Genomic DNA, 24698 nt, shown 5'->3' on the forward strand with positions numbered 1-24698 from the left:
CCCCTCATCCCTCCCTTCTGTGTCTTCCCGGGCCCAGCAACAAAGGCAACTCCTGTGTCAAACCTGTGCCATGAACTATGTACCTTACTTATCAAGGAGCATTATCAATAGTGTTTGAGTTCAGTCATAGCACCAACCTCTGCCCCGTGTGTGTGATTATAGGGTCCAGACTATAAATGGATCATCTCTGACTAAATCTTACGAAAGAGTTCTTTTGTAGTACACTGGCTGCCACAATGCTTTCTTGAAAAGAATCATCCTTTGATAGGAATAAACATGAACAATGCTAGACATGCTTGTTTAATTGTGAATACGGAAAGACAGAATGAAAATGGGAGCATCAATTTCTCTTTACTATAGAAAGAATTCATCAGCTGTATGTTAAAAACTGTCCTTGCAGGCAGTCTCAGAAGCAGATCTCACTGTTCTGTCAAATTTTCAAAGGTATCTCCAGGTTTAGCAATGCTCTGTGCAAGTGCTATTTTTAAATCCTAAAATAAAAAGGGAAGGATAACCTACATAGAAACTCAATTAAAAAGCTAGAACATTTTCCCCCCTTCTCCTTGAAGAATCCCCGTGTTCTTTTGGATCCCTTTATGCATGTGATTTAGCAGGGTTTGGTAAGGAGGTTGTACAACATTGAGAGGGATATGAAACTGCAGAAAAGAATAAGGTAATCAAATAAGATACTATGCATGCAACTTGCTTGTACAGATCATAGCATGATTAAGCCTTTTAAATAAGTGATTCTCTCATGAGTATAAATGTAAGGTGGTACAAAACTATCTTAAGAAAAAAGTGGTTTTAATATAAAAAATAGCTCCTCCACTTAAACTAAGGGAGTCCAAGTAGCTGGGTAACTAGCATAATAGCTTTCATCTGTAATAATTCCTAGTCATTGGCTGTAGTTGGACTTCCATATTTGTGTGCATGTGTATAGGTGTGTACATATATATCTTTACAAATAAAATGTTTATACCATCCTAACCCTTCTCATCTGTCTTGGGATGATGCTATGACTGTTCAAGATCTTAGATGAAATTGTGCATTTTGCTTTTTTTTTTTTTCTTGCTCTCATGTGCAGTGGGGCTCCCGAAAAAATCTACTAGCAGTGAACAGCATCAGCTCTGTGGCGATCCTCAGTGAGCAGGCCATGTCGTGTCACTTTAATCAGCAAGTGGCTGCTGTACAAGTGTCTCCCAGCCTGTTTAACGTGACCTTCTTCAGCACAGGAACCACCCACAGTCTTCATGTTGATATGACTGTTAATGGAGTCTTTGCTACTAAGGTTATGTTGGTCTTCTCATTCATTTTTCTCAGTTCTTTGCCTAGCTAGATGTATAAAGACCAAACTTTCCAAGTCCTTAATATAATTCTTTGATATTCCATTTTAGGGTATAATGGAAGTATTCTTATGACAATAGCAATCATTCTGTGGTGGAGCTGGTTTTCAGGTAGCACAGTGACTCAGTAGTCCTCTGGATGCTCACTTCTCTTTTTTGGGTTACTAAAGGCCTTCCAATCCAATATACAGATGAACTAGTAAAAGATGGCAATTGTGTGGAAGGTCTTACTGTGTTACTGCATAAATTACAGTATGAGTCCAGAATAAAAATGGTTATGTTTTGGTTTTTGATTGTTTTTAGGATGCTGTAGTATTTTGGAACGGGAAGCAAGTTACTGTCTTTGAGTGTTCAGAAGATACCTTAAGAAGTGCAGGTAGTGATTCCTTTATGTCAAAATTCCTTTTTTCTTTTCTTTCTTTAAAAAGAAGAAAAAAAAAAGAAAAAAAAAAAGCTCACCCACAATTATTGTAATGATGGTTTCCTTGTGATCCTTCTTCCAGGCTCTTTTCTTTGTGACTCTCCAGTTCTGTCGATGCATGGAGAAAATCTGTACACGGTTGAGCCATATCGGGTCCAGGTCCGTACCTGGCAGGTAAGGGCTGATGAATACATGGAACAACAAATATGTCTTACTGTTTTTCAAAGACTGGTGTCACAGCTTAAAAAATAATTGGAAGTTCTGTAAACATATTGACTCTAAATTTGTCATAGGAAAAATGTGTTGAGGATTTTAGCTGTAAGTTCTACATGTTGTGTTCTTCAGTCTGTTACGTTTAAACACTACTGCACTGTAGCTAATACTAATAAGTATTTATAATAAAAAACAGAATTATGTAGGGACCAGAATGCTTATGAGCATGTAGATTGCATGCATATGAATATATAGTACCGATGGAAAAATTATAATATTAAATGTTTTAAGAGGAAAAAAAAATACCCTGTGCACATTCTGTATGTTCCTGTGGAGTCTTCTGCATACGTTTTGCAGCCTCTGCTTGCCCATGAGAACCAAAAAGAGAAATGTAATATTACCATTCTGTGATACATAATTTTATTTAAGAAATAAATATTTAAGAAAGGGAGGTTTTATCAGAATGAGGACTGAACTAATGTTTTTCTAGATGTATATTAGTGGACCTTCAGGGAGCTGTATTCATGCATCCCTCTTAGTTGGAAAAAGTTGTATTATCAAAGAGGCCATTTTTGCACAAGTATTTCTATAAGTTTTAACTCTTTTGGAGGCTATACATCCAGTTTTCTACCTGAAGCAGATTGTGGTTTTGGAGACCTTTTGTGAGGGATGTGTATGCAAAGTGCAGTTTCTCTCATTTTTTTGATAGTGATTTGTCTAACATAGAAGTTTAGCAATTAGCTTAGTAATAAGTAATAAAATATTAATTCTGAATATACAAACCAAGTGTTACACCTTTTTTCTCAGGGAACAGTTAAACAGCTTTTGGTGTTCTCTGAAGCAGAGGGGAATCCGTGCCTCTTGGATGTCTGTGGAAACTTCTTGGCTGTGGGAACTGATTTGGCTCACTTTAAAATCTTTGATCTCTCTCGCAGGTATTAATAAGCCTTTAAAAACAATCTGTTCATATTTGAGGACATTTTCTGTGGGGAGGGGCGAAATCTTTAGCTGGTTTTGATGCACTGAAAAGTGATAACCTCTTTGAATCTCAAGACAATACAGTATAGCCTGCATGAACCGATGGCATATTCCTGAAGTAAGCGAAGAGACACAGAATTGTTAGACATATCACAGGATGAGTAATGTAATAGTGACTTAGGGTATTGTTAGGTATGTTTGTATGTATTGGAAAGTAGGCGGAGAACGTAAGGAAGATCTAGACAAGGATGTTACATGCTTCTTCTAATAAATTGAAGATCTTTATCTCAGACATTTTGAAATAAAGGAAAAAGTGAGAGGTTTACTTACATTTGTTCTGGTTACACTGTGTTGCTCTTCTGACAAACTGCTATGGCACGTAAAAGATGTGCCTGACATAATGTCCAAATCAAAAATGTACTTGTTAAGGACAAATACGATTTTGAAAAACATTAAGAGTAAAACAAATTCTCTTACATACTGTGACCAGAGGACTGCTAAACTGAGGTTGTCTAAATACTACATAGGACACAATTTGAAGATAATGGATTTGGGCAGGTTGTTGTTAGCACAAGTATTGGATTGATTATGATGATTGATAGTGAAAGCAACTAGCTGAACTCCTCTGTGCTTTGTTAAATTTTCATGGCTAGTAATGATAAAACCCCCTTTTAAATGAGGACAATATATCACACCTTAATTTTAAAGTTAACAGAGCTGACAGAATAAATGAGAGGTCCAAACATGAAACCCAAGAATGTTATTTTTACAGAATCAAAGATTTTCCTACGTGGGATCATATTACGGGTCTAAATGTCACTTTTTTTCTGTTACATTCTTTAGATTCATGAGATTTGTCCTCTTTGCTGAATAATTTCTGGGTTTGTATCTATAGCACTGGTGAGATTCTTCTGAGATGATACGCTTTTGTAAATTGTGTGCAGATGGAAATTGACTGGTATGATATAAATGCCATCTCTGTTCCCCAGTGACATTACTCTTTTTCCAGAGTTTATTTTTCCCATGCACAAAACTTCTGTGATGAGCTATTTTCAGCTTTACAGTACTGTTCAGCTTACATAGGAAAAAACAGTCCTCTGAATTTAAAATTCTGGTAGGATGTTTTGGTTTATAGCCCTCTCTTCGGAGTCCTGTAGGAGCATTGAAGATTATCCTTGCTGATTCATTGAGGAATGAGTGTTTCATTAATTTCTGAAAGAAAGGCAGGTCACAACAGGAGAGGAAACTAGAGTTTGGGTCAGAAGTCTTGTAAGGAGGAAATAATTATTATTTCTTCTGAGGTCTTTTTTTTTCTTACCTGTAATTTGAAAATGTTCTGGCTGATAGCTACTGTCGCATTCTTGCTACCATACAACTTAAGGTTATTCTTTTTCACAGAGAGGCAAAAGTGCACTGCAATAGCAAGAACTTCTCTGAGCTGTTTCCTGGCCTGGGAAGCATTGCGTCTGTCAAGTGCAATGCTAATGGCAACAAAGTCAGCATCCTTGTTAGCAAGGTGAGGTGAAGCTCTTCACATACCACCCTAGGGCCTGACCATCAGTTAATAGACTGGTGCAGTTCCAGATGATTACTAAAGACACAACATTAACTTCACAGAAATAAACCTGTATTTTCTATGAACAATATTGTTGGTCTTGAAAGTTTGCATGTAACTAAACACTAAAATTAAGCTCTGTTAAGGTTTTGTACATTTGGTGAGGGGAACAACCCAGTTTTTTAGTAGCTGTTTCGTAGCATTTCAAAGAAATCAAAGGCAGACTTGCTAGAATAGAGAAACAGCAAGAAATGTTATGATACGTCTTTCAAAGACTGTTCTTTTGTGATTGCAAGTACATAAAACTGTTGAAAACTGCATGAATCGAATTAGATGTGCATACCACCTGAACTTCAGATTTTTGCTTTTTACCTGTGTGCTTCAGCAACTTTTTTCTCCTTCTCACAGGCAAATGGGAGCATTGATTCCAAGATCTGTTTCTATGATGTTGAAGTGGACAAAGTAACACTCTTTAATTTCAAGGATGAACAGGGGAATGGTAGAGAGAAGCTTTCTTCTGGACAACGTATTGACAGGTAAGAAGCTTTTATTCTGAAAAATATTACCTGAGGCTTTAAGATAGGAATCTGTCATATGAAAATGAGCAACATCTTGATATTGGTATTTCTCTGTCTGTGTAGGAATTTATACCAATTATTTTTTTCTAAAGATTCAACTAAAACGGATGTATTGTATGCTAACCAATACCGCATCCCTTTCTCTTCCAATATGTGAACTAGGGAGTGTTAAATGAAAGTATGGAAAACAAGCTTAAAATAATCAGGAGGTGGTGGTGGTTCTTCAGAAACTATGCAGCTGAGCTAAGGAACTTCTTTAGCAAAGGAAGTTATAAATGCTGAAGGAAGGGTTCCTGGAGGTATTCAGCAAAGAATAATGCAGTGAGGTAACTACATGGAAGCCATATCTGGCTCAAGAGGTCTCTGGGGAGTATGTGTGGAGGTATATGACTGGAATCAGGGTCCTGTCTTAGAATAATTTTGTTAAATATTGGAAACCTTCTCTTCCATGACAAGCTTATGAGATAGGAACTGAAAAAAAAAGACATTCTGGAGTTCCTCCTGAGGTAAAAATAATAATATATATATATATACATATATATATATATATATAAATGTATATTTTTAAATTTCAAGACAGAATGTTTCATATGGATAAAAACTTCCATGAAACATCCTTTTAGAACCCACAGTTTTCATTTCATTCATACAAGCTGCTCTGCAGTGAATACGTGTATTAGGTTTATGTGGCAAGGTTTTGGTAGCAGGGGGAGTTGTGGAGGAGCTCTGTGAGAAGAATCTAGAAGCTGCCCCATGTTAGAGAAGAGCCAGTTCCAGCTGGCTTCAGAGGCTTGAAGCTGAGCCACTGGGTGATGCTGATTGTGCCTCTGGGAGAGCATATTTAAGAAAGGAAAAAAAAAAAAAACAAACCTGCTGTTCAAGAGCAGCTGGGAGAAAGGACTAGGAAATTAGAGAAACAACCCTGCAGACCCTTCCTTCACTGACGTTTGTGAGGAAGCATTCAAGCTGCTGGAGCAGAAGTCCCCCTGCAGCCCGTGGGTCCCACACGGAGCAGATCTCCACGCTGCAGCCCGTGGAGGAGCCCCCGGTGGAGCAGGTGGATGTGGCCTGGAGGAGGCTGCGGCCCATGGAGAGCCCCCGCAGGAGCAGGCCCCGGGCCGGAGCTGCAGCCATGGAGAGGAGCCCACGCAGGAGCAGGGGGCTGGGGGGAGCTGCCGCCCGTGGGGGACCCGTGCTGGAGCAGTTTGCTCCTGGGGGATGGACCCCATGGTACGGAGCCATGTGGGAGCAGTTCTTGAAAAGCTGCTGCCTGTGGGCAGCCCCCACAGGCTCAGTTTGGGAAGGATGGCATCCCGTGGGAGGGACCCCGCGTGGAGCAGGGGCAGAGAGGGACCATGAAGGAGCGACGGATGGTGAAATGTTCTGGACTGACTGCAGCCCCCATTGCCTCTTCCCATGTTCCACTCGTGGGGAGGAGGTGGAAGAGGGTGTATGGGGGGGAAGTGTTTTCAGTTTGCTTTTAGCTCTCACTGCTGTAGTCTATTATCAGTAGGCAATAAATTATATTAATCTCCCTTACGCTGAGTCTGTTTTGCCCGTGACAGTAATTGTTGAGCAATCTCCCCGTCTTCATCTCAACCCATGAACTTTTTTCATCCTATTCTTTTCCCTCCTCCTTTGAGGAGGAGTGAGAGTGGTGTGGTGAAGCTGAGCTACCTACCTGTGTGAAACCACCACAATGTATTAGAAATCCTAGTAGCAAGGCACCAAAATGCAGTGAACTAGGATTTCTCATGGAAGTACAGTGGGATATTAGTACAAATTTATCTGGGTTTACAAAGATTTTCCTTACTCTATTTTTCTTAAGAAATAACAACCTTAGAAGAGAAGGTGATTTCATTTTTTCAACAGCTATGTAGGTATTACAGGGGAAAAAAAAATAAAGTTGTTATTTTCAGCATTGGAAAACAGGAAAAAAAACACAACCCAGCTCCTTAGTAACTATGGACAGTGCAAATTTTGGGTCTTATATCTTAGTCAGTTAGGCAAACGATGTAATAAGCGTAATGAGAAAGTTGTTTTCAAGTGTAGTATCTTGTGTAGCCCAACAGAGGTCACTACAAACTAGTATTACTATTTCATTGATGCTTAAAGGCTAGGGTAAGTGTCAGCATGAATCTGTTTATCTGTACTTCGTTTTAGAGTATCTTGAAATCAAAATGAGTAAACTCATCAGAGAATAATCAGGAAAACTTCTTCCCCTTCTCTGTTCTCCTGAGGCAGAATCTAAACACTCCCAAATCATACTGTTTTTCAATTCAAGAGTAATTTATTTTGATTTAAATGTCATGGGAAGGACACTACATATTTATACTTTCTATTGATTCTTAATTTGCCTTCCATCTCTACTCCATCCCCTTCAAACACACCCCAAATTCCACCCTTCGGTGTTGACCGCAAAGAAAAAAATGTCTTTTTTAAGATTTGACACCTATTTATAAACATTTTTCAGAGTAATCCGAAGTCATTGCTGAAATAGTCAGATTCTGTACGTCTAGATTCTTCACGTGGCCTGCACTAAGTAACATTTAAGTGCCTGAAGGAGGCAGTAAGATATTTCTTACTTAAACTGCAGAGGGTGGCTTTCCTAAAGTTGCTGGGGTTGTCCTTGTGCTTATTCTGCTATTTTGTAATGTCTCTGAATTCTTTTAAGAATGCAATATTAGTTTCAAGCACAGTACTGAGAAAAGGGAATGAACAGTGGCATATCTAAAGACTGAGGTCCTCAGCTGCAGGTCATGTTCAGTTGCAACTTCAGTTCCCCTCAGCACTGGGAAGTTCAGCAGTTGAAGGCATAGATCACTGTATCTAGCTCTCTTTGAACTCTCAGTTCAGAGAGATCTGTTGCCTGAGAATACAAACTATTTTTCCCCTCATCATTTTCATCAGTTTGCTAGTTGTAATCTCTTAGACCACCACTACTACTTAGCTGTATTTGAGTATGAGGCATATGTACTAGAAACTTTACTGCTTATCCAAATGCGTGTCAGTGTACTCAAGCTGTCTTTAACCCAACTGGCTGGGTATCAACAACCACCTTGGGGAAGATTGTAAAAACCTGCAAGAAAATAGAGCTGAGGTAGTCTCAATGTTACAGTAGCTGGTAGTAGTAGTAAAGTTTGAAGTGTGTTCAAATGCTGCTGTAGGACATGTAACCTCAGTGAAGGCATATTTTGAGTGCCTGTTTGCATTTGTGACAGTATCAGCTTTTTTCCTGAAAAGATTTATGTCCTATAGTCTTGTTAGACTTATGCCAAATAAACTGAACGTGGCATTAGTGTATACAAACTCCTAGGAAGTTAGGAAGATGTATATAGTTAATGTTGCAACACAGAGCTAGCAGTCAAGATAACTGATAATCATTTGAAGGTTATCCCTTGGTTAGTCCTTATCTGAAGTTTATACACTGAATGGACTGGAATTATTCTGTCTCCATTTCTATGTTTCTTGTTGGTTTTGATAGGTCTGTTGTGGAGTATCCAGACTTGCACAGTCACATCCCTGTTTGCCATTTCTGGGACAACTGTGAACCAAGACTTTTTGTATGTGAAGCAATTCTTGAACCAGGCCTACAATCTCCAAATCAGAACAAAAACCAGGCTGAGAGCACGGTATGATCTTTTTGATTATTTTTCTTACTGTACATTTTATTCTTCCTGAGTAGTAAATCATTGGTAATTTGTTAACCTGTAGAAGCAGTCGTATATGTTACCTAGTACAAAAATGAGAAGCTTCTATTGATCAGAAGTGATCTATTCAAAGAACTTTCTTCAGTCCAACAGTTCTTCCCTGCTTAACCTGCTAATGTGCTTGTAGCGGCCCTTACCATTTCATCTGTAGGAGGAAAAAGGCAAACAAACAAAAAAACCCCGTCTCTTCATAAATACTAGTTTGATTTTAAAAGTCTATGTTGAATTAGTGTGCTGATTTGTACGTGATTTTAGGTCTATCTCTTCCAATTAGAGATAGAAAGCTTTCTTCTGTTGGATGAACTGACCTTAGAAAAGTCATGGGAAAATCAATGTAGAAAGCAATATTGGGAAGAAAGGAGTAAGGGTGGCTCGGAATATCTTGCAAGGGTCTTCCAGCAAAGAGCAACACTTCAACACAGTATTCCTGATGTAAAGCAAAAATGTTTGGTTTCCACATGAAGCTGAAAAATAAAAGGATGTGGAAGGAGTGCAACTAATTTTTTGGCCCTTATTCCACAAAACTTTTAACTGTGGGGTAACTGTTTAAGAAATGAGAAGCCTGATTAACTCGAGTTGGAAATAAATCTTTGTATTTTGACTTGAATGAGTCAGCCTTTAGAGAAATGTTTAAGTGACTAGTATATTCCCTGAGAACTCAAAGCAGTCGATGAGCTGCTGAAGTTATAATGTTGTATTGAAAAGTGTTGAAAACAGCTGGGAGTATTTATCTGAACCTGAGACAGATCTCTGAGAGGCTTGTAGAATAGCAGTCTGTGCCCAGGGGCTTCTCTCTTTATGGCTGTTAAAGTTAGTTCCCACTGTGCAGAGGTGGAGTGCCCATTGCAATAGGAACAGGGAGGAAGGGTGCACCCTTTCCAGCAGGTGCATGTGTGTGAGTGTGCGACATTACTTGCAAGAGAAGGTTCTACCAAATGAATATGGAAAACAAAATCAAAATGAAAGAAAGGTATTGCACCGGAAAAACAATTCTTTACTTCCTTTTCCAGATGGATGTTTGGATTATGTCGTTCTTCAGTAGTGAAGAACATGGCCTTTTGCTTCAGGACAGCTTCCCGTTGCCTTCATTGTACCAGGTTCTTCTGGGTATTGAGGTGCCATATTATTACTTTGCAAAAAAGGTGAGGAAATCTTTCACAATTCCTTCCCCTCCCGTAAGTGCAGACATGTCATTGCTTAGGGGTTCAAATGTAACCAAACTGAGTCTGGGTTAAATAAATCCAATGGCAGTTGCTGCATAAAATGTAGCAGTGACATGAAGTTAATTCTAGTGTGGATGTATTTGACAGCACAGTGAAAGTTACACTGGATTGGTTCTTCCTGGGTATTGCAGACTGGATGTGATGTGCAGGCACAGGAATAGTTACCAGGGATTGCAACTAAAGATGTGTTTTTGGAGAGGGGAAAAAAAAAAAAGAAAAATCTTTATGTAGTCACCATTCCTCTTGTAGTTGAGGTGTGTGTCAGACTTAAGTATGCCGTAAGAGGGGACACTTCCTACTAGCTTCAGCAGAAGCAGCCTGCTTCCTGTTGAAATTGAACTTAATCCCCACAGAATACCAGAGTGGGGACTCATCTTGCCCTCTCACTGAATGCCTACTTGCTACAAATACTAGGAATGCATGCTGTAACTTCTTAGAAACTTGACTATGAATCCAAAATTGTTCGTATCTTAAATAATGCTATCTGTACTAGAGAAAATAAAGCCTACTACCTGCAGATTGGTTTTCTGCTTAAGGTCTGACATGAGTTTCTTAGTGCCTGTTAAGATGATGATTTGTACTGCAGCCTACTTGTAGGGGGATTTAATACTCTGTTTATTCTACTAAGGCATTTATTTTTGTGAAATCTTTAGGAACTTAATGAGACTTCTAATCCTCTGAATAACAGAACAATATAATCATGTAAATCTAATTTTTTATCATTTCGGAGAAGTGTTAAACAAGGAGAATTTACCTAGATTTTTTAAAAAATTAAATATATTTAAATTCAGAGCAGCACTTTACAGTTTAGCCCCCTTCCAAAGAACAGGCTGTTGTACTTTTTTCTGTGCAGATATAGCTTTTAGAGCTGCCATCTTTTACTTTCCCTTTTCCATCAATTTAAATGGTCAAAGATCTGCTGCATTTTCTAATCTTTTAATGCTTTCCCCATCATGTCTCATGCTATTTTACTTTGATACTACATCTCTTTTTTTTCCTCTCTATGGATTATTGCTGCCATTAGTTATTTTTTCGGAGGGGATTTGTATATAAACCTGTAAGTATCTGTAACTGCATTATTCTGCTCCTCTTCATTCTTTGCTTTTCTCATTTCTCATTTCTATTTCCTTCCTTCAGTAGGATTACTGTATCTTAGTGTCTAAATTAATTGTCATATAGTAATTCATTTTGGAAACGTGTTTTAGTATATGAATAGTTTGCTATAAATATAACAAATCCAGTTGATACAACAAGTCTATCTTGACTGAGTTTCATTCCAGGGTTTCCATTTATTATTATGGCTTCCCTGTCCTGGTTCCAGAAATTCCCCAAACTGTAGTCAAACCCATATGCGCTTTTGGTTTGTCTTTTACTGTATCTATTACTTTCAAAAAATAGTATTTTTGGATTAGCGTCTGTAACTCTTATACTTAGTTTTCTCATCTGTCTAACTATAAGGTTGGTATAGGGTATATGTGAAATTTGGTGTCCTTCGTGACTCAGATTATAATCTTCCACTCTTTGGTTTGTGAAAGCTTCTTTGTTACATTCTAGATAGATTATTCGATATTGATGATTGACTTAACCATTATTCAGACAAAGAATAAAAATCAAGTTGCTTTGGGCTGGCTTTCAATGACTTGAAAGTATTATTGAAGCTTTAGAGGCTCCTGACCTGCCTGTTGTCTGGACAATGCTTTGAATCTGAGGTTTAGTATTCATAAGCTTTACATCACGGCAAGAATAAAAGAACTGGGTCTGTATTGTTAACTTTCAGAACAGCACACTCATTACTGAGAAAAAACTAACCCCAGAGAAGTTTGTCTGAAAACTTCAGAAATCTGGCAACTTAAAATAATAGTTTCTATTACAGTATTAGTTGTTATAATCATGGCTGTCTCTTCTGTGGTATTTTACAAATCTCTAAACTATTTACCACTGAAGTATTGTGATTGTTCATTATGATTCATGATATACTGATTTATTCTGTGACATTCCATGTTCTGGGACATTTTTTAGGAAGTTCTGGAACATAGTGGTTGTAATTGTGTCTGACCATGGTTCTGTAGGAACAGAAAACTTAGACTGTAGTGGAAATCATGTAATTAATATTATTCAGATATATAAAGGAGTAAAATTCCTTGTACTTGATACCTAAATGATAATGTGCTTGTTTTAGCCAGGAGAAACTGAGAAAGGACAAGAGTCAGGCTCAATAAAGGTCTTGCAGATGGCTGCCAGAAGACCCATGAGAGATTTTATTGGATTAGGAGACTGTGATAAGACTACTCAGGATGCCATGCTGAACTTCAGCTTCTATCTGACTGCTGGAGACATGGATGAGGCCTTCAAATCCATCAAGCTGATAAAAAGGTACCATATGCATTTGTGTGCATTTCTTTATGAGTAGAGCTTATTTTCATTACGTTTGTATGAAGTTCTGATCCTCCTAATTTAAACTTTTTGATTTCATTTTCTCTTTCATTTTCAGAAAGGTGAAATATCTTTATCTTAGATACATTTACTGTATACTCATTCTTTGTCTACAACACATTGTAAACTATATCAATCCTTTTTTACGAAATGGGGAGAATGAATAACTTTATAATGTGTCTAGAAAAAATCCCACATTATCACTAGAAGAGAATGAACATTCACAACTTTATTTATACATCTAAAATAATCACAGTAATACCAAGTATTACACATTTATTGACCACATAGATGATTTTTAAATTTAAATGTACATTATTATAATACGGATATTGCAATATTAGAAGAAATAATATAATGTCTTTTAAATATTCCAATAGTTTAATTTTAAAAAACCCTGCAATTAATCATAGCATGTAGTTTCTAGAAAAGATAGAGCTTTTCCAGAAAGTAATGCAGGCAAATGAATACAAGTTTTAGTTGGTTTTTACAAACCTACTGTTAGAAGAAACTCTTTGTCAGCATTGATGTATTCTATACTGATAGTCTAGAACAATACGATTGTTCCGGAGCATCAGTCTCTGCAGAGTGTTGCTGACTTTGAACATGATGCAGAGTAGCAATTGGAGTTGAGTTTCTTATTGCATCAGAACTGAGTTTGAGAACAGAACTCAAGAGCCAGCTTGATTATCACATTTTAAGTGTGGCAGAGTATGATGGAAATAATAGTAAAGAAGAGAAGCAGTGTACTCAGCTGGGAGCAACACAAAAATCCTAAACAATCTGTGACTGTCACAGCTCAGTCCTTCAAATCTGTCGGTAATTGTACTCAGAGGAGCATCTGTAGACAGCTTTTAAACATCAGCCATTGTATGTAGTTCCTGTATCTTAAGGATTTTTGCAGAATGGTTTTTGAGCTGTTGGCTTCTCTTCCTGAAAGTTGCATGTGCAAGCCTTGTGAGCCTTTGGGTTTGTCAAGGTCAGGCTAATAAACATCATGTCTAATTCTGAAAGTGCTAATTATTTTCATTTTGCTATTATATGAAGTGACTAGGCAGGTCTTTTACCTGTCCTGTATTTGTCTTATTTTCCAGTTTGGGTGCTTGAGTGGCAGGTAGTCTCCCAATATTCTGTGATTCTCCGAGCATTGTTAGGCAGAGCTGGTTTCCTAACATAGCACTCTAGTCTAGAAATGGCGTGTCAAATGTTAAAGCAAGCTGGGAAGAAATTTATTTGGGCTGAAATACCAGTTCTTAGTAATAATTTCCAGTAAAGTAGATTATTAGTATCTATGATTATTAGGGAGTCCAGGTAGCCACCTTTTGTAGATATTTGCCCACAGTATAACACCAAAGTAGATTTTCAGCACCATGTGTGGCCTGTTTTAGCTGCATATCCATTTAATTTTTAAAGGCATTTCTATCTAGATACAGAAAAAATGTCATAGAATATCTAGAGTTGGAAGGGACCTATGAGGATCATCGAGTCCGACTCCTATAGGATAAACGCAAACCTCTCTCTTAGGATACAAAAGCAGTATCTAATAAAACGGAGGTTAATTCTGCAGTCCCTTACTTTACAATTAGAATGGTTAAAGTTGTGGGTTTTGCTTTGTGCTGTATCTTGAAAGCAGGTGTTGCAGTTGGTGAGAAGTTCCTTGAGGAAGGGTGGGTGAATGGGATAGAAGACTATAAAGAGCCAAGAAATTTAGACAGCTGTTAAAAATCGTCACTTATTCTACAGTGAGTTTTCTGCTTTCTCAGGTTGCCTGTTAACTCCGAAGTGACTGATTGTTACGGGTCTCCCATAGTTTTTATACCGTTAAGGGAGCAAGATAACTTTATCCAGACAGAAAATGTTAGGTTGCCTCTTTTCTGTTGTCTTATTGCATACACTGTCTGCTACAGCTGAACCCTGCTGACACGTAGCTGTGATGCTGTCAGGATTCTGACAATCCAATATTCTGTGCTGTACAGCAGATGAAGAGGGCAATATAATATATATAAAATTATATGTTTTATACATATGTATATAGATGGAGCCCATCCAAATAATAATTGAGGGCCTCTGCCCACAAGAGTGAGCTTTGTGATGTCCTTCAACCCTTACTTTTAAATTATAGCATATATTTATAGAAAACACCAATACAGATCTCCTTGGAGATCTTCCCTGTTTCAAGTCCATGCTTTCAGCATGGTGACTCGACATAGTCATTTTCCAGGCCACGGCGAAACCGAGCCGTCAGGGTACGGCTAATGACAATGACCCGTGGTGCCATGCAGTCCTCACGCCTGTGAAGGATGTTCCATATGAGGATGGCAGCTGCCAGTGTGGCCAAAAGACAGGCTCCGATGTTCAGGTAACAAGACCACGAGAGGTTGGTGTACGGTCCAATGCGGTAGAAAGTCACCAATCCAATAACCAGAACAAAACCTGCAAGAAGTGTGAGAATTTTTTTAACGGGTTACTCCTGAACCCCCGTAGTGGCAAAGCAACACAACCCCAATGTTCATGAATCTGTGAAGCCTTTCCCTTCTTATTACAATGTGCTGTATGTGTTCTTCAGCACATGTAAACATGATGGTATATGCGAAGACTGGATACCTAAAAAGCAGTCTTAATGATTAGTTTACACCTGTTGACTCTGGTTTAAATGTCTTACTCCCACCTTATTCCTGCTTTGCTGGAGTTCAAGTTACATCCCCTCCCCCCCAATTCTCTTGTCCTACACAAATATCCTCTTTCTTATTCGTGTTGCCTTCACAGAAAACAGGTATACTAATGATAACGATTTTTTTGTTTGTTTAGAATACAGTGCATTTATTCTCAAATTTTGAAATGTTTATTTAAGGCAAGCCAATACAGTTAAATGCAAAAATGAATAGCTGAATGTGTGTTCACAGAATGGAGGGGAGGAAAGAAGGTGAAATAAATGGGACCTAACGGTCCTAATTTCTCTATGCTGGAGAAGTGTTATGAGGGGATAAACCAGGCTTTCAAGTTCTTTAGAAAAAGACTAATAAAACAGCGAAGATGAAAGATGCAAGTTGGAAGTGAAATACAAACAGGAGGAAAAAAAATCAGTCATCACTCAAATAGGCATGACACTTACTATTCTGAGAGTCATTGTGAAATCTGAATATCCATTATAAATGGATATAACATGAGTATTAATTTGGGAAACGTCTGGCATTGTTGGTGTTCTCATGTCTACCTAGATGGTAGTTTCTAACTCAGTTGCTTGCTACACCTTCTCCTAAAGTAGCGTGGTCCCACAGATGGCATATACCAGAGAAGACTCAAAGTAAGGCATTTCTCCTGAAGGATATATGAGAAAGTAGATTCTTACATTAGAAACAGGTCTTTACTGCTATTTTTCCAATCTATAATAGCATTTGCTGTGAAGGAAGACTAACATACTATGGATGAGTTTTAAGTTGTTAAGTTAGTTTTAAGGACAGCAATTGAGATAATTCCTTGATTTTTATTTTTTTTTTCAGTAAGGTTCTCTGAGGCATCATGAATTCTAGCAGTTATTTAATCGTTCATTTTTAACTAAACTGAACAAGTTTCATATGGGACAATTGTAGCCACGTGGAACACAGTTACAGAAATCACTGACTTGTCCAATAATTGTTAGCGCTCCAAGGAGAGTCTGTGGGCTTTTTGGATTCCCTCTGAAAATGTATGAGAACTGGAAAAGAGGAAGCCATTTTAACTTTAGCTGTGTTGGAGATGGGGGCTTAATTAATAATTAATTAATACATGGGTCCTCTAGTATTTGTAAGTGTACAAGTTGGAAAGTTGCTTCTTGGTTCCTGTTTGATAAAATACTGAGTTATGGTTGGGGTAGAAAAAATTGTGAAGTGCTTGACAAGCTTAAATCTTTTTTTTTTTCAGTAATAACAGCTGGACAGCATGCTGTGTATCAGATTATGCATGCTTTTTTTTTTTTTAAATCTCGGTTTCTTGAAGCCAGACACATTATCGACATCCTTGGACTGTAGAAGGTGTATCATCTATCTTTGAAGGTGTCAGTTTTTCTGAATATTCATGGACTTTGTTATCTCATCATGTGAAAGTGGAAGTGTTCTTTCCTTCATGCAGTGAAAATCCTCGCTGAAGCTTATATGTTAGGGCATTCACAGAATGCTACTTTTGTATCCGAAGCTACAGTTAGTTGTGCTCTTCCTTTTCTGTGAAGTTTCCTTGAACTGCTTTTGAATTACTAATGACTTTGATGTTTGGTGTTATCTGGGTCTTGTACGACTTTTTCTTTATTGTTAACAGTAATGGTGTATAAGAAGGTAGTGACAGCTGCGAAACAAAACTGTGTGACTCGTGTCCAGTGCAATATATTCAACACTGCGTTCTTCCTCTTGAGTTCAATTTCTCCTTAGGCACGTAGCTGAGGAGACAGGTGAAGATCAGATTCTTTATTTGTGGAACACCAACACCAGTTGCTCTTCTACAGGTTGTAATCCACTTTTCAAAGGGTGATAGGTACCATTTGTCTCATATAAAGACAGGAAGCTGAGAGAAAGGGAGGTTGGTTGTACTTCCTAAGTTGTAGACCTGTTTCTTTTCCTGCTGGTTTAAAATTCTTAGAGGAAGGAGGGTATTGAGGTACAAAACAAAAGACTCATCTTACTGAAGAATCTGCCTGGCGCATGGCAGATGTTTGCCATCAGTTTTCCTCTTGAGTTTTCATTTCAGTTCACGTTTCACAGGGGATTCCCCCAAAAGTTAAGTATTTAAAAACAAAACAAGGTAATGCAAATCATATAGCTTGTCAGATGCACTGGCTAGACTTGAAATAGCTTAATTCACATTCATTTTTAAAGATAGAGTTCAATTTAATACTACTACTTAAGGAGGAAGGAGCTTTGAAGCCACACTGTGTGCATCAGTGGCCACTTACAAATACCTCTAAGGACCAGTTATACTTGTTAATAACAGTCCACTGTATGCTATCATGCAGTATTTGTCGCATGCTTTCTTGGCAGCAGGAGCTAGGTTCGAGATCACCAGTTACATAGAGTAACCCTGACACACACTGTCTTTCAGCTTAATGCCCAGTTACTGATTTGCAACTGCTGCCTTCCCCACTTCAGGTTTACAGGTATTTACTGGTACATCTAAATTAGGGAAATAATGGGTGATCAGCACTTCCAGTTTCCTTTCTGGAAGTCACATCTTCTTGTGCAAGCCTGCTGGGAAAAAATGTTAGGGTTCCTGGTGTGTGTGAGCTGTACTCCCTTGGGCACGAGTTTTCCCCATTCTTTGCTCACTTAGTTGAGGCAAGCAGCAGTCTATGCACACTCCTTTATGGTACTACAGAGGTAAATAAATGCTACAGGTATGCTTTCAAGATCTAAACTTTTTTTTTTCCCTAAACACCTTTTTATTTCTTCCTTATGTATCACTTACAGCAATTGCTGTCCTAAATGACAGCACATCTCTGTGCTAGATGGGCCAACCTCATGAACATCCTTCCATCTGATGGAGAAATTATGCACCAGAAAAAAGGACTAAGGTTTACTTACAGGCCCCCCCAAAAAACTATTTATGCTAGCAAGACTATTTCCCTTCACAGGCCTTTTTCCTCAACCCTAGATCAGCTGGTCAGCCAATGGTGCAACAGGCTTCCTCTTCTCTTGCAGTTTTGTGCCAGTGCCTGAGCAGGAGGGAATTGGGAGATAATCAGTTTCAGAGCTCCCTGACTTGGCAGATATCAGGAGTGAGTCAGTCACTGGGGCTCTTGAGTGAAAAACATAGGATCTGTATTCTAACTTTGCCGCAGGCTAGACAGGAACTGACATTTAAGAGAGAGAAAGCATGACTGAGGTGGGAGAGTTGGAAGCACATTGCTCCAGAGTGTTTCCACAATTAATCAGGGAAAGTAGATTTTTATTTTGTTGGGTCTCTTATATAGCTATATCCAAGGAGTGCTCTGATTGATGGATAAAACCTTACAAATAATTACATGAATACCACATGATCACAAATCCTAGGGCATTGAAGCAATAGTAACCAGTTTCTGTATTGAAAGAGAATGAAACTGAAGTTTGACTAACATTTTATTTTTACTAACGCAACTACAACAAAGTATTTTCATGGGGTTGTTATCTTCTGCTTTGTGTACTGCCTTCACTGTGCCAGTTATTAGCGTAGCTTTGACAACATTTTAATTTGTTGCCTTGAATATTTCTGAATGTTCACTCAGTGTATCACTTGTGAAAATTTGGTGTAGGTAAAATGGTGCTGGAATTCAGCTCCTATTGGTGGTTGTGTGATTTGGGTATAACACAGTTGTTAATGTAAATGTGCCAATGCAGAATTTGGCACTGTATTGAGAAAGGCTTATTTTTATTGGCAGACTTTTAACCATGCACTAAGAATAGCTTCTCTGTCTCCCTGATTGCAGTGACTAAAGTGATTGCACTGATTTTCACTTCAGATAAATATTTGTAATATTGAACAACAGTGTCTGAATTAAATTTCGATGTTCCAGTAAAATACCTGGAGGAAAAGAGTTATAGCCTTCCCAGACTATTTCCCGTAGGTAACTTCTACTAAAAATAACCAGAAAATTGCTCTACTCGCCATAAATCCTTTTTCTCTTAATTCATGATATACTTTTATTCCCCTCTACAATTGCAGCATCTACTGTGTGATATGATTAAAGACACTTTTTAATCCATTATAATATTTTGTTCTATAAAGTATCTCAGTATTAAAAAAGGGAGGGGAGGAAAAAGTGAGTCATGGATTGCAAAGGACTCTTCCTATTGGAAAGCAGTTAAAATACCTGTTGGAACAGTGTCACTTCTTGGTATTTATTTTAAGAGTTGTAGATAGGAAACATTTCTTTAATACTCAGTTCAGTTATGAGAATATTAATTTTCTTCTAGATCAATTTAATTTCTGTTGGGTAGCCGTGACAGGACTTCTAGATGCATGCGTGGCTGAATTTCCCTGTATTAATTTAATTGGAAAGAAACGTATGTCAATCCGTTTCAGGTCACTTACTGTGTATTGTCTAAAGTCTGCACAGAGGCCAGATCTCTACGAAAAATCCTGATGAGATTACTTAAAGTACTTTATTTTCCCACAGAGCTGCTGTTTATCTCTGGTTGTTTCCCATCGGTAGCAAAACAAGCCTGAACGGGGGGGCTTTTCCGCTGGGGAAGGAAACAGATAACAAATTCACTAGGAAGACTTTTGGTTGGGACAGTATTTGACCGTGTTGGAGGGGGTGGGTTTAGGAGAATGTTGCTTTTTGAACTTACATTTTAGGTCTGTGTACTGAATTTCCTGTTCGACTGTAGCTGGCTGTAAGCCAACTACAGATTTTTAGTATTTTACAAGAACTTTCTTAGTTGCTTTCTACTTGTGATATTTTTTTCCAGACACACCTTGATTTGCATAGGTCTTATTACAACACTGATACTGCAGTCTTAGAAATCTCCGTTGGTTTTGGGGGGGATTGGTAGAAAGTCTGTATCAGGAACAGTGTTAATTTGCCTCAGGAAGTACAATCTCATCCCCTAGCTCCCTGCTATGCCAGAGAGCACACAGCAGGCTAATTTATCTGGATGAAAAAGCCAGCTTAGTAGGTCAGTGCAAGAAGGGTTTATAATCCTTTTCTTTACAGCTTGTCCCATAGGATGACTTTCTCTGCCAGGAGGAGGGAGAAGGAAAGCAGAGCAGCCAGCCTGTTGTTCACATTTTACAAACGACCCTTGTGCTGTAAAAACAGTGAACAGGGAGGGGAATGCTTAACTCCCTTCTCTACATACCCAGTGAACTTTTACAGGGAATGGTTTAGCTGCTGAGAATTGCAAGCTTAGATAAGCTGCTTGTAGAAGTTCAGTTTTATTTATCAACGTGAGGTAGATTCCCAAAGTTCAATTGCTGTAGGAATCAATGTAAATAATTAATCAGTTAATACCTTTTCCTGACTCAGCTTGGTACAAAAGAGTTGTTAGAGTGTGAGGCAGCTGCAGTGCTTCTGTGATACTTCTGTGCTCTTCGTAGTACCAGCCTGAAAGCTGTAGACGTATGCTCGTTTTGGTTTACAATGTCCCAAGGACTTGAGTTGACTTTGAATTCTTATTTGGATATTGTTGAGTACAATAAAAGCTCCCAAGGATTTTGGTTAAATGTAACATCTCTTAGAATTAAACAAGTTATGAGTAACAAAGCTTCTCAGGGGCAATTATGGTGTTCTTTTGAATTTGTCAGTTCGTCTTTGTAACCTCGTAAGGTTGAGAGACTTTGTTGTAAGAGAATGATTTCTACTTTGTTAGTGGAAATCTTCTAAAGGAGGTGCAGACCACTGTTTAACAAGTGTAGGTCTACTGACAGTGAACTTTCTTTTCTTAGTTACATTTTGGAGATTTCCATAAAAATAATGCCAGTCCTTGAGCTGAACGTAGCAAAGCATTCCCTATGAAGTAGACATAATTTCTGTCGGCCATCTGTTTAAATAAGGATAAATGTGCAGGCTTGCAGACCAAAAGTTAGCTGCAAAGGCTGTTTGGCACCTGTGAAGCACTGGCAGTTTGAGTCAATGGAAGTTCTGCTTTTGGTCTAAGTAGATCGTGTGTCAGACACAAGTAAGAGCTCTTGTCACTCGGAGAAAAAAATGGAGAAAAGAAAACTGCAGAGAGAAGCAGTCATTGACAAGTGATCCTCCTAGAAATGTTAGCGATGGTAATTTGTCGTTAAGGATGAGCTGTTTTCATGCATTTTTCAAGAGCTCTGTCCTCTCCATCTTCTGAGGCACCAAAGGATAAACAGGAGTTTAACTTCGGCTCTAGCTAAATGACTCAAGTTGAAACTTCTTAGTGGACATCTTCATAAACAGTAAAATAAATACTTGAGTTGAACTTACTTCATATGCTTTTTTTCTGCATTACTGCATTATTTCTAACAGTCATGAAATGCATTCCTTATACTTGCATATTTATCGGTAATACATTATTACCATATTTCGAGTTAGAACGCGCCCTTGATGTTGAGATGTCACAACAGATTGTCTGCTACTCAAATCTGTATTTAGACATGAAGAACACAGGCGGGCCATTTTCCTGCTGCAGTTGAAGAGTTCAACACAGTTCTTGTGAGGTACTGCCCTTCCTAGTTTGCTGGTTCAGCTGTTCATGTGAACCATCAGTCAAAGTAAGCAGGATAGTCTTCCATATCTAAAGATCTTCCATTTTGCAGATATATGAAAGCAAGATCACTTTGAGGTTTGCAATCCACATAAAGAACATGCAAGTTTGGTGCTGAGGTAAAATAAGTGAGAAATAACAAAAGCATTTACCACAAGTTAAACAGTCAAGTTCTTTTTGTTATGATTTTTAGGTTTAATATCATTTATTTGCTTCCTTTTCAGGAAGTGTTAGGCTGGAGCTCCATAGATCTCCTCATAAAACAGTTCTGGCTTGAGGGTGTTGTGAAGGAAAAAGGTGGAAGGAAGTAATACAGAAATCAGGATCACGTTGCTATCACAATTATAGTCAGCTATATTCTCCAATGGCTGCTTTGCTCTTCTGTTCTGCACTAAGATTTTCTGGACATCAACAGAGCTAAAGTTGTAATACCCAGGAGGAAAGGAGAAAGTAAATAAGGTAAACGGTTTAAAGTGTTGTTGGTTTTAAGGCTTAATAGCACAGACATAAGAGTGTGTATGAACTCAGGTTTCCTGTGATTTGTTAGGGGTCTAGAGTGAAACACGCTGTCAGATGGAAAACACAGTAGGAGAAGTTGCAGTGCAAGGCTTGAAATTCAAAAGAGGTAAAATTGTAATTTATTTGGCTGTAAATGGCAAGCTCAGTAGGAACACAAAATGTTGTAATCTTCAGGATATTAGGTATTAAAGTAATTTAATGCTGAAAAGTAATTGGAAGGAATATTAACCATTATTATTCAGATTTATTCCAGTCTTGGACTTCTAGAAACTAGGATGAGATCTAATGTATCCCAGACCTCCCCACCTGTTTCTAACATTTCCCTCTGAAGTCTAATATTCGCTGTTGTACAAGATAGGAGACTTGGCTAGAATATGTTAGGTCTGATCTAGTCTGGCAGGTTACTACTTGCAGTAACTTAATGTTGTCTGAAGTGCTTTTTATTCCCTGTCCTGTTGGTATGGGTTTCCCTTTACAACGAGTCATCAGCTCATCATCTTATATTCAGCACATTGAGTTTTTAACTGTTCCCTGGAGGAAAAAAAAAAAAAATATCGAAAAACCTCTAGAGAGAAATTTCTGAGCATTGACACAAAATTCCACATACAGCACTGGTTCCATTTTCACCACGTTGCTTTTCCAAAGCAAACAGTTTGCTTTCCTGTTAACTGGGAGGTGTGAGGTTGTGGAGCTTTGGAGCTGTGCGAATCCCATTGCTCTCCCAGGAGCAACGCTGTTTGCTCTCTTCTTTCCTTCCTCTTTGCTTCCTGGGGCTTTTATCTTCTGTCAGAGGTCTGTCGTTTTTGAATGACTGTCAAACATTTGTGCACGTTGTAGAAGTGAAAAAGCAGGGGAGCCTGGAGTCATCAAAAGCTCTTGTGGGATCAAACATGGTTGATTAGAACTTGTGATAGAGTTTGGAAGATGATACTTAGTACGCTTAGTTTTCTAAAACAGAAAGGACTTTTGTTCAGACTACAGGAAACTGTAATGAAACCCACACATTTGGAAAAGAAAAGAACAGGAGCTGGATGCCTGTTTTAAGTATGTGGCAGGATGACATCTGAAAGTGTAATAAATAGGAATCGCCCAGACAATACTCAAATATTTAATAAGATCCGAGTATGTACGTTCTATGATCTTGAAGGTCTTTGAAAACCTAGATTATTCTGTGATTTTATAATATTGTTCTTCTCACACAAATGATCTGTCTGCACTAAAATATAACCTCATGTACACTATGGCTTTATCCCTTAAAATACCATCCCGTCTCCGTTTTACTCAATGTGTAGGGAAAGTAGGCTTTTTAACAAGACCAAAATTCATTGAATTAAAGTTTGGTGAAAGCAGAGGGTCTTTCACAGAAACTTAATCTGTAGCTGCTTTACTGTTAAATGAGAGGTAGCTTGTTTAAGGAGAGTCAAATCAGCTCTTTGAACCAAGTGGCCTGAATGCTGAATGTGATCAGCCAGAATGCAGAATCCTGAGAAGTGGTGACAGAAGACTGCACTGTAATATAAATGAAGTAGGGTGGAGCTTCACAGTGATTTAACTTGAGCTGTTTCATGAACAAAGTGCTTTTAAATAATCCGTTGTTCTCTTCTGATGCTTTACTGTACTTTGAAAATGGATGGGAGATTACCATCTTGGAATGGAGGCTCAAAAGTGAAGTGTTACCTGTGGCTTACAGGGTAAGAGGCAGTCAACTTTCTTCCACTTCATTAAAAAAAAATCATGGTGTCCTAGTTGTAGCAGCAGTTATTCATCAGAGATACAGAAATGTTGGACTTGCTCACAATTTTCACATTTTGTCTGGTATCAGACAAATAACATATTAACCATTATGTATAAAATGCTGTTGTGCGGGGTAAATCTGAGGGATTTGTTTGATGCGGCTGATTTTTTGGCCAATTTGAGTGGCCTGACATTCCAAAGCACATCTTTCTTTCTGAAAGAGGAAAAAGCCTCTTCTGTCAGTGCAAGCTGTACTCTGAACTGTCTGTCCTGTGAGGACAGACCCTTACTTACTGAGGGCAGTCACAGTTCACACACCACTGTCCTGGCAAATTAGAGAGCTTTCAAAGAAGTCAACTTTATACTGGGATAAGGGCAGATATTGTGACTACATTTTTTTTTTTTTCCAAAATACCTATCCGTAGAGCTGGTAGTTCTGGATGTCTGTAAGGAGTTTGTTTTAACATAAAATTCTCATTAAACTAATGAGACGTAAAATTGATGCTGTGTTACTGACTGCAGGGCAGAAAACCATCTGATGACAGCAAAGGAGAGCATGCCATAACTGTAAAGTATGGGGGGAGAGCTAACCACCGAAGTCATTGCATCATTTCTGCAGATGGGAGAGCTTTGATTCGTGCGGCATGACGTCTTTCTTTGCAGCTGTCATGAGCTGCCAGATCCATCTCCTCACACCTTTTGAACACAGACAAGCAGATGAACTTCTTGATTCAACAGCTTCTTCAGCCATTCTCATTAGTGTTTTGCTAATCATTCTGACTCTGGCTTTCTTCCCTTCTCCCCTCCCAGCA

At 38.4% G+C, this 24698-nt stretch overlaps 2 protein-coding genes across 10 annotated transcripts in view; one reads left to right on the forward strand and one right to left on the reverse strand.

The window, feature by feature from the left end:
- Positions 1-24698, forward strand: part of IFT140 (intraflagellar transport 140) — a 77633-nt gene that overhangs the window by 19987 nt on the left and 32948 nt on the right. For all 9 annotated transcript variants that reach the window (XM_080557007.1, XM_080557005.1, XM_080557001.1 and 6 more), the window contains 9 exons: positions 1085-1288; positions 1647-1719; positions 1847-1938; positions 2785-2912; positions 4354-4471; positions 4919-5046; positions 8573-8720; positions 9809-9940; positions 12201-12394. In XM_080557007.1, the coding sequence (XP_080413133.1) occupies positions 1085-1288; positions 1647-1719; positions 1847-1938; positions 2785-2912; positions 4354-4471; positions 4919-5046; positions 8573-8720; positions 9809-9940; positions 12201-12394 (1217 nt within the window). The remainder of the gene's footprint in view (positions 1-1084; positions 1289-1646; positions 1720-1846; positions 1939-2784; positions 2913-4353; positions 4472-4918; positions 5047-8572; positions 8721-9808; positions 9941-12200; positions 12395-24698) is intronic.
- TMEM204 (transmembrane protein 204) overlaps positions 12665-24698 on the reverse strand; it is a 29365-nt gene continuing 17331 nt past the window's right edge. Inside the window, exon 3 of the mRNA XM_080557118.1 lies at positions 12665-14887. Coding sequence (XP_080413244.1) covers positions 14643-14887 — 245 coding nt within the window. The 3' untranslated portion in view covers positions 12665-14642. The remainder of the gene's footprint in view (positions 14888-24698) is intronic.

The sequence above is a fragment of the Anser brachyrhynchus genome (assembly GCF_964034855.1).
Source record: "Anser brachyrhynchus genome assembly, chromosome: 15".
NCBI classification, from domain to species: domain Eukaryota; kingdom Metazoa; phylum Chordata; class Aves; order Anseriformes; family Anatidae; genus Anser; species Anser brachyrhynchus.